Genomic DNA, 10,403 nt, shown 5'->3' on the forward strand with positions numbered 1-10,403 from the left:
AGGGGGGGGGGGGGGGGAGTGGGGTGTGATCCCAGGACCCTGGGTTCATGACCTGAGCTGAAGGCAGACACTTAACTAGCTGAGGCATCCAGGCACCCCAGAGTAGATAATTCTTAATAAAAAAAAATGACAAAGTTGGGGTGCTTGGGTGGCTCAGTCGGTTAAGTGTCCTAGTCTTGATTCCGGCTCAGGTCATGATTTCAGGGTTGTGAGTTCAAGCCCCAAGTCGGGCTCTGTGCCAGGCGTGGAGCCTGCTTGAGATTCTCTCTCCCTCTCCCTCTGCCCCCCGCCCCTACTGGCATGTGTGCCTGCAGCCTTTCTCTCCCTCTCAAAAAAAAAATGGCAATTATTTTGTCTATATGAAAATTTTATTTTCTGTAATAATGAGTAATAATTATTTTCTTGATTTCTTTTTTGGATTTAAGATGATTATAGCTTTAATTTTCCAATTTTTTTAAAGTAGGCTACACACCCAGTGTGAGGCTTGAACTTGCGACCCTGAGATCAAGAGTCACAGGCTTTACTGATTGAGCCAGCCAGATGCCCAACTGTTATAATTTTAAAATAACACATTTCAATTTTAAATATATTGTCCAAATTCAGGAAAGTATTGCATATGTGAACCAGATTTCCACTTGCCAAATACAAGTATTACATCTTGCAAGTTGCTGTTTTAAATTATAAACACAAACAAAAGGTCCAAGTTGTCATAGAATGACAGGATTAAAATAATAGTACTGTTTGTCTTACAATCACCAGGCTATCACTGTTTATTTCAAACCTCTGTGAGAATACAAGAGTATGTGCTACCACAGGGGTGGGAGAAAGATACCGCAAGTCACAGACAAGCCCGGAAGGGCTCTGGAAGTATTGGATACCTAATTTAGAAACAAACACGGAGGGTGGGGGGCGCCTGGTGGCTCAGCTGGCCCGGCTCTTGATCTTGGCTCAGGTCTTGATCTCAGTGTCTTGAGTTCAAGCCACACATTGGGCTCCGGCCGGGCTGGGCATGGAGCTTACTTAACGATAAAAAAACAAAGAAACAAATGTAGCTGAGTCCACATGTGCTGGGGGCCCAATGTATACACTGGAAGTGCTCTGAATTAACTCCTGGTGGAACACAATGTTTGCTAAAAGGAGAAGTAATAAAAACGTGCTGATAATGAACCTCAACGTCTATATCCAAGAGAAATACATTCATGTGTTTATGGACAAAATATGTATAAAATGTTCATAGCAGCACTATTTGCAATAAACCAAACCTAGAAACTGCCCAAATGTCCATCAACAGGAGATTGGGTAAGAGGTCTTAGATGCTAGAAGGATAAATAGAGTGAAGAATTGTTTAAGACAAAAATATGGAACACACTGCATTGATATTAACATTTTTTGAAGCAAGGACTATACTAGGCACTCTTGCATTGTTTTAATCCTCGCCATGCCCTATGATGGAGATATTATCTTCATTTGACATATAAGGAAACTGAGGCACACGGAGGTCAAGAATCCTGCTCAAGGTATAACCCTGGTTAGTGGTGAACTCGGGATTTAAACTTAGATCTTTGTCAATCCAAAGCCCGCATGTACCTTTTCCATTATAGTCTTATCGCTCCACGATAGATAGGGGCAGAGAAACTCGGACACTATGGCGTTCACACACTCATACACGCTAAAATTGTAACTGCTACTATTTCTTGAGCACCTACCACAAGGCAAGTAGTATGCTAGGTGCTTTACATAAATGATTTTTACAATTCTCGTAATAACCCTTCACGGCAAGAATTATTCTCATTTTTTTGATGAAGGCTCAGAGGAGGTCAATAACTTGCCCAGTTTCATAATCTCTTACCATCGCATATCCCTCAGTGGCCCTAATAGAGAACACCTACAATGTGGGGGCACTGTGGTGGGGGCGGGAGCTGTAGGAACGTCAAGAATGGCACAACCGTTTATTGGCTTACCTGACCTTATGTGAGACTAGGGGAAGATCCCCCGCCCAGTTCCATGCAGGGAGTGGTGGAGGCAAAAATAAAGATCGGTAATAGCAAGTTCCCATTTACTGATTAGATACTGTGCCACCTCTATACGTATGCACACACAGACGCCACGTCTAATCCTCCCAACGATCCTGTTAATATCCTCCCTTTACTGAGACGAAAAGAGAGGCACAGTGAGTCTGATTCGCACAAGGTCACACAGCAGTTAGGTGTCCGCCGCCGGATTTGTACCCTGACCTGCTGACTCTAGGGCTCTAGGTCTCAACTCGCACACCCAGTTAAAGTGTTTTGGTAGAACTGGGCCACCAGTCGGGAAAACGGAATCCGCAATGCGGTCCAAGGTCTCAGGAAGGGGAGGCCGGGCGAGATAAGCGCGCGGTGACTGCAAAGGGAAGAGCCGGCGCCCAGTTTAGGGCCACCAGGAAGAAGCGAGGCGGCGGCAGGTTTGGGAAATCGGGGGCCCTCCGGCCGGGAGACGCAGGGAAAGCGGGACACAGGCTGCGCCGGAGAAGTCACGCTTCTTCCGGAGGAAAATTCCCACCTCTGGAGGTGGCAACCCGCAGGCGCCGGCCCAGGCGTCCGGGCGGAGCCGGGCGGGACCGGGGCGGGGCCGGGGCGGGGCCTGTTCTGCCTCTGCTCCCGCGGCGGCCTAGAGCGCTACAGCGAGCACATCGCTCGGCTTTCCCGCGTGTGGCCACCTCCTGCGGAACCTCCGCCTCCCGAGCTGCGCCGCCGGCTTCCTCCTCTCCAGGCTGCCGTCAGCCCGCGCGCCCGCCGGCTCCGTCATGGCGACCCGCAGCTCCAGCGTGGTGGTGAGCAGCTTGGCCCGCCGGGCCGTGGCCGTGGTGGCGGCGGCGGGCGGCCCGCGAAGCGCGCGACCCGCAGTGCGGCCGCCGGCCGGGGTGGCTCGGGGAAGCCCGGAGGGGCGGGGGGCGGCCGCCGCGTCCCGGCTCGGGCTGTACGTCAGGCGGGGCGGCGTGGGGGACGGCTGGCGAGGTGCGGGCTGGGTGCCCCTGGACGGCCCTGGCAAGGAGGGCCGCGTGAGGGAGGAGAGGGTGGAAATGGCGTTTTGGTTGACTTGTGCCGCTGGGGAGCGTGCTGCGGGGAATGGGCCGCGCGGGCCAGTTCGGGAATGATCTGGCGCGCCGCGGGTCGGTGGCGGGGGGGCTGGAGGGCTTTCTCCGGAGAGGCCCTTCTCTAAACTGGGGGTATGCTGCCCGGGTCGTCAGGGTTCCGGTGTGGAGGGCCCAGGCACGGGAACGACCACATGGGAGGGCACGCGGGGACTGGCATTTGTACCTAGTTCCGCAAATACCATAATGACTGTGCGAATGCGCATTGCCTGATGGACTCCTCACTGCAGCCTTGGTAGCGGTAACCATGCCTGCAATTTTACACACGAGGAAAATAGTGAGACGATATTAGGTAATTTTCCCACGGCCCAGAGGTAGCCAGGCCTCGAATTCAGATATGCTTCCACCTGGATCCTATGCTCTTTGATCCTGCAGGGACAAAAAAAATGCGAATCTGGTCCTTACCTTCAAGGACATTCATACCATCATCAGCCTCCCGTATCCTGTCTCCAACCTCATTGGTGCTTTTTGTTTCTCGAACAAGCTAAGCTGCATTCCCCTCCCACCTTTCGGATCACGCTTGCTAAAATGGCCAACGCCCCTCCCAAACAGTTACATGCCTTAGTCTGCTGCATCATCGTCGTCGTCGTCATCGTATTTTCACAGTTACCGATTACCTGTTGATTGTCTCTCCCACTAAACGATAAACTTTATAAGGTGAGGCATCACCACCCTAACCCCAGCACATAAGACAGTGCCTGGCATGGAAGGAATTATCAGTAATGGTTTGTTGAATTAATTAATAATTAGCCACTTGAGCCCTAAAAAAGGAAGGATTCTGTTGATGTGAGGCACTATGGCTTAAGGTAAAGACCAATGTTCTTAATGGAGTCTGGCCTGGAATCCTGCTTGGTTGGGATGTTTACCAGCTGTGTGGCCTTGGGTAACTTACTTCACCTTTCTGGGCTTAAGTGTCCTTAATGTATTCTTGAGGTGCTATTGAAAAGATTGTAAGACTGTCCACAGTCTAACTGACTGAACAACCTTTCTGTGGTCCTTGACTGGGAATAGTAATAGCTATCATTGTGTTTACCTATATAGTCCTATTTAGTCCTCAAAACAACCCTGTAACAATAGCATGATTATTTTTTAAAAGATTTATTTATTTGAAAGAGAGAGAGAGAAAGAGAATCCTCAAGCAGACTCCTGCTGAGCACGGAGCCTGATGTGGGACTCCATCCGAGTACCCCGAGGTCAATTAGCATGATTATTACCATTTTACAGAGGAGGAATCTTTGAAGCCTCTGAGAGGTTACCTCTCACCATACCCATATGACACAGTTACTAAGAGGAACTCAAACTCAAACCTAGGTCTCTCTCCAGAGCCCGCTCTTAAAGCGGCACACTAATAGTAGGTACTCAAAAAATGGTGGGGGCTGTTGTTTTTATTCAGTTGCTGAGGAAGTTAGAGACTTTCAGCTTTGGGGTATGATGCCCCGCCCCAGCATGCAGTGAATTATTATTGCTAGAACTGGCTGTTAGTTTTGTTTGAACATTAAGATCTTCATTGTGTTTGCAATGTTTGCAAATTCCTGTTCCTTTTTTTATTTCCTTCCCAGAAATTGTCTGCATGTTAGTAATAACAAACACTCACGTAGTGCTTACGATGTGCTGATTTCTTTTCTAAGAAAAGGACAAAAGGACCAACCAGATCAGCAAAGAAGAGGGGTTTTGGAGTTTTCCTTTAGTTTTCTTGTAGTTCATGAGGTAGTAACTGGGTCTTGTCATGTGAGGAGAGGCTAAAGATGCACTCGTGTAGCCTTCTTTCTTTCTGTAGTTTTTTTTTTTTTTAAGATTTTATTTATTTGACAGAGAGACAGCCAGCGAGAGAGGGAACACAAGCAGGGCGAGTGGGAGAGGAAGAAGCAGGCTCCCAGCGGAGGAGCCTGACGTGGGGCTCGATCCCAGAACACTGGGATCACGCCCTGAGCCGAAGGCAGACGCTTAACGACCGAGCCACCCAGGCGCCCCTCTTTATGTAGTTTTATCCTGTGTGGATTCAGTAAGATTCACATGCTGTGAGAGTGTCAACCACCTTTGTTAATATCAATAGTGAGATTCCATTGTTACTGTGCCACCAAATTACTAACATTTAGAATAATTTGCTACTGATAAGAATTCATACACACTTTAAATTGCTATGGACCTACTCTCTCTAACAGTGTGCTTCTGATAATTGATAGGTGTATATATTTGTGCACACTGCACACTAATGAAAGATCATAGTGTAGGGTAAATTCATGTACTTGCACATGTAGTAGTTTTGGGCCAACTTACCTGGGAGTAGCTACTAATTTACCCCTGGGTTGAATAGTCAAGAAAGCTGATTTTAGGGGTGCCTGGGTGGCTAAGTCAGTTGAGCGTCCAACTCTTGATTTCTGCTCAGGTCATGATCTCAGGGTCCTGGGATCAAGCCCGGCATCGGGCTCCCCACTCAGTGGGGGAGTCTGGGAATTGATTCTCTCTCCTCTTCTTCCCTCCCCTAAAATAAATTTAAAAATCTTAAAAAAAGAATCCTGATTTTAATTCTTATAATCCTTAACATTCTTATAAACCTTTTAATTCTTTAACCCCAGAAGGGAGGGCAAGCAATTTATATATGTAATTTATCTGTAAGACTATATAAAATTGGAAGATGAACATACTTACTGCTAGCTTAAATTATTTTCACATTAAGAATTATGTGCATCAATGACTCATAATTTTAGTTTTGTGATACCCTGGGTTATCACAAATTATCCCAAGGGGGTGGCACAGTCTCTGCTTTGGTGTTTTTTAAGAATTTTAATATTTTTTTCAAGTTTTTTAATGTGCTACCTAGCAATTTCTGCCCATTTTAGAAGCTTGGAATTGTTGTTGATTGCTAGGAATAAAATAAAATGTATTTTATCTATTATTGTGCATCTTCTAATTCACATTTTAAGCTCATTTTAAGACTCACTTCCATTTGGTCTTGTCTGGACCCCTGAACATTGCTGTATTTTGACCACAAAGAGACTTAAGCAGTCATAGTCACAGATGATGAATTGATGTTGCTAGTGTTACCTTAGGTTGAGTTAATTTCCTTGCCTGCTGTAATTTTAGATAACACATTTTTGTAATTAGAAATTTTATGTGTAAGCCACAAAAATTTCCCTGTAAAAATCATTATCACAGATGAGACACACATAATTATTAAGAATTTGTGATGCCAGTTTTACTGGGAAGTAAAGTTGTTTTGGTAATCTGTGATAGCAAAAGTATTGACTATGATTCTAGACAAATGGTAGATGCTAATGTTACATTTTCCAGTAACCTTACATAGTATTGAAAGTACCCGTGTAGAGTTTACCATTAACAAGTATATTACAGATAGGCTAGAATTTGAGAGCTGTGTTCTAAAGCTGAGGAGATGCAGTCAGATTTCTGAACTGTCTGAGTACATGGTAAGTGACTCAGAGCTGTGAGTGACCTGTTCTTTGATTTCCAGTTCAGCCAGTAATGGCCGTAGTGGGAACGGTGGATCCGGAGACAAACCATTTTCATCTGTTTACCGCTTCCTGCGCTCACTTCTGGCGGCACATATACCAGCACTCGTTACCACGACTTGCCCCTCCAAAGCGCTCCCCAAATATTTTTGGGTTGGGCTCTCCCCAGAGCCATCTAGAACCATCTTTGTGATCTTCCTTAGCCATTTTATGTCAGCTTCTTGTTATGGACTGAATAATAGCCACTCCTGCCCAAATTCATATGTTGAAACCCTAACTGCCAGTGTGTGGTATTTGGTGATGGGCCGTTTGGGAGGTAATTAGGAGTAGATGAGGTCATGAGGTTGGGTCCCTGGTCTTTTAAGAAAAGACACCAAAGAGCACCCTCCCCACCCTCCACTGTGCACGTAGCTAGGCGAAAGCAGCTGCCTACAAGCCAAGAGGAGAGGCTGCAGAATGAAACCTGCTTTGCCGGCATCTTGATCTTGGACTTCCCAGCCTCCCAGCCTCCAGAACTGTAAGAAATAAATTACTGCTGTTGAAGGCCCCCAGGCAGTGGTGTTCCGGTGTGGCAGCTTCAGCAGACGAATACAGTTGTTTCAGAAGGTGTCGGTGATAACTGGGTGCTTAGACATGCAACACCACGTCACCAACAATAATAAAACAGACGTGGTTTACATTCCTACAGAAATGTTACACATTCGTAATCGGCTGTTGCCTAGTTGATGTAGAGGCTGTGCTAATTCAGTACCGGACATGTGCCAGTGGACTTGACTCAATTGGCAACAGAGTATAATGACTAAGCTCCATACTGCTTTAGGGGGAGTCATTGGTGCTGGCTTCTGGGTTTGCCTGTAGTGCGTATGTAACTGCTTTTGATAACCACAGGTTTGCGGGCTTGTCAAATTCGATTCAGGTACAAATGACAAGCTCTATTGTGCTGTAGAGTGTGTGTGTGTGTGTGTGTGTGTGTGTGTACGCGCGTGCATGTATGTATGTCTTTTCCACTAGATGATCAGCTCTTTGAGGGCCCTAAATTTAAAACCATCTTTCTATCACCCTACAAAATTGATTGCACGGTGCCTTAATCAATGTGGATGTTAAATGCATTTTTATGTAATTTAATATACTGCGATCCCTTCCTATCAAAGCAGCCACTGGATTGTAAAGTAATCCGTATCAGATGAGGGTAATAGCAGATATTAACCAGTGTCAGATGGGGTACCTAAGGGCTAATAAGGTGAAAGGCCACCAGGTATATTTCTGTCTTGTGGAGATTGAGGTTATTGGACCTGTTTAATGGGCAGCTTTGGTGTTGGGTTGATTAAAACCGAGTTCCTGGTCATTGAGTTGTATCTTATTTCTTACCAGTGATCCAGGTGCAGGCGAGGCTTCTGAGAATTTGAGTGCTCTTCTAAACTCCCACAGTACTTCACCTGTTTCTTTTTCATAGAACCTTACCACCGTCTTACGGTTATTCGTGTACATGTCATGTCTTCTAATACTGTAAGCTCTTCGGGGGTAGCTGTGTCAGCTTTATCTAATCCTCTGGTACGTACAACACAGTAGGCTCTCACTAAGTATTTGAGTATTAGTAACAAGAATACAGGTTCTGGATAAGGTCATCACCATTTGAAAATTAGTATTCTAATATTTGGTCATTATACATGGGATTTAAAAGACTTGGACTTTTCATTAAATGTAAAATTGGGAAAAGTGATGTTGGTGCCTTGTCATCATTTAAATAAATTGCTCTGTATTTAACTGTATATTTGAAATATCTGTAAGTAGACATAATAGCATAACAAACCCTCATATATCCATTGCCCAGTTCTGACAACAGACTGCCTGTGGCCAGTCATCTATTTCTTTAATTATGACCCCCATGAATATACCCCATTTATTTATAGTGAATTATAACAAACTTGTGAATTCATGCCTAAAGTACCTCGCAGTGCAAGGTGTGTGTGTGTGTGTGTGTGTGTGTGTGTGTGTGTGTAAAGCGATTGAAGTTAAGTGAAGATACAGAAAAAACTCTCAGGAGAGGGGTCCCGAGAGGGTTGCCTACAAGCGCCTTTAGGGTTGGTCTTTTATAGAAAGCTAACCGGGGAACTTAAATCCTTTTAACATCTCTTTTGCTAACACCTTCTGTGGCTTACTTCCTTTTTAGGGGCTGGTTGGTCTTTGTGGGTCACAGGTGATTATCATAAAGACACCCGCCTCACACGACCCACCCCGCAGGCCTAGGGCAGGGTAGTCAGATTTGTCCCCTTATCTCTGGTTTTCCCACACCTCCACATTTTTGGGATGTCTGTGAGCCTGATCACTTAGCCCGCCATCTATCTCTCCCTGCCTAGCCCCCCACACCTGCCCCTTACTCATTACTCCCCCTGGATTAGTAATGCTAACCGCCGTTAGGGAATGGCACGATGACTGCTCTGGCTGCTTCCTGCTGAAACGGGGCAGTGGGCTGTATGGCAGTTGGACTCTATCCAGGGGTTGGTCCAGGGGCTTGTAGTATGGCTCCAGGGGGTCATGATGGACAGCAAACGGTACATGCATCAGCAGCTGGAAAAGGATGAACATGAAAGGGGATCCCTCCTACACTGTTGGTGGGAGTGCAAGCTGGTGCAGCCACTCTGGAAAACAGTATGGAGGTTCCTCACAAAGTTGAAAATAGAGCTACCCTACTACCCAGCAATTGCACTACTGGATATTTACCCCAAAGATACAAATGTAGTGATCCGAAGGGGCACCTGCACCCCAGTGTTCATAGCAGCAATGTCCGCAATAGCCAAACTATGGAAAGAGCCCAGATGTCCATCAACAGATGAATGGATAAAGAAGATGTGGTACACACACACACATATATACACACAGTGGAATATTACGCAGCCATCAAAAATGAAATCTTGAATTCTGCATCAACGTGGATGGGACTGGAGGGTATTATGCTAAGTGAAATAAGTCAGTGAGAAAAACAGCTATCATATGATCTCGCTGATATGTGGAATTTGAGAAACAAGGCAGAGGATCATAGAGGAAGAGAGGAAAAAATGAAACAAGATGAAACCAGAGAGGGAGACAAACCATAAGAGACTCTTTTTTTTTTTAAGATTTTATTTATTTATTTGACAGAGAGACAGCCAGGGAGGGAGGGAACACAAGCAGGGCGAGTGGGAGAGGAAGAAGCAGGCTCTCAGTGGAGGAGCCTGACATGGGGCTCGATCCCAGAACGCCGGGATCACGCCCTGAGCCAAAGGCAGACGCTTAACGACTGCGCCACCCAGGTGCCCCAAACCGTAGGAGACTCTTAATCTCAGGAAGCAAACCGAGGGTTGCTGGAGGGGAGGGGGGTGGGGAATGGGGTGGCTGGGTGATGGACATTGGGGAGGGTATGTGTTGTGACTGCTGTGCATTGTGTAAGACTGATGACTCACAGACCTGTACCCCTGAAACAAAGAATACATTATATGTTAATAATAAAAAAAAGAACTACAAAGGAAAATTTCAATAAAGGTTCATTTGACAACCAAAAAAAAAGTATTAGGCCCCAAATTATGATCACATCCCTTAGATAAGATCTCCCATTACCAATTATGTCAAATAGATCAGTGGATATCTTGATCTTAATTGATCACAAATGTCCCCTATTAATTGAGACACCTTCAAGCAATGCAAGTTTTAAGAATTTTTCTTTTTGCCTTTTGGGAAGAGTTACATTAACCTGTTTTTTTATGCTTGAAAGAACAAATCAACCCTTTTTAAAAATGTTATTTAAACTTTTTAAATTTTAATTCCAGTAT

At 45.5% G+C, this 10,403-nt stretch overlaps 1 protein-coding gene across 2 annotated transcripts in view; it reads left to right on the forward strand.

The window, feature by feature from the left end:
• Nucleotides 1-2,613: 2,613 nt before the first annotated feature.
• HPRT1 (hypoxanthine phosphoribosyltransferase 1) overlaps nt 2,614-10,403 on the forward strand; it is a 41,180-nt gene continuing 33,390 nt past the window's right edge. Inside the window, exon 1 of one of the 2 annotated variants that reach the window (XM_040627500.1) lies at nt 2,614-2,809. In XM_040627500.1, the coding sequence (XP_040483434.1) occupies nt 2,783-2,809 (27 nt within the window). In that variant the 5' untranslated portion in view covers nt 2,614-2,782. The remainder of the gene's footprint in view (nt 2,810-10,403) is intronic. The other variant, XM_040627502.1, reaches the window with a different exon arrangement.

The sequence above is a fragment of the Ursus maritimus genome, assembly GCF_017311325.1.
Source record: "Ursus maritimus isolate PB19 chromosome X unlocalized genomic scaffold, ASM1731132v1 scaffold_X1, whole genome shotgun sequence".
NCBI lineage: Eukaryota > Metazoa > Chordata > Mammalia > Carnivora > Ursidae > Ursus > Ursus maritimus.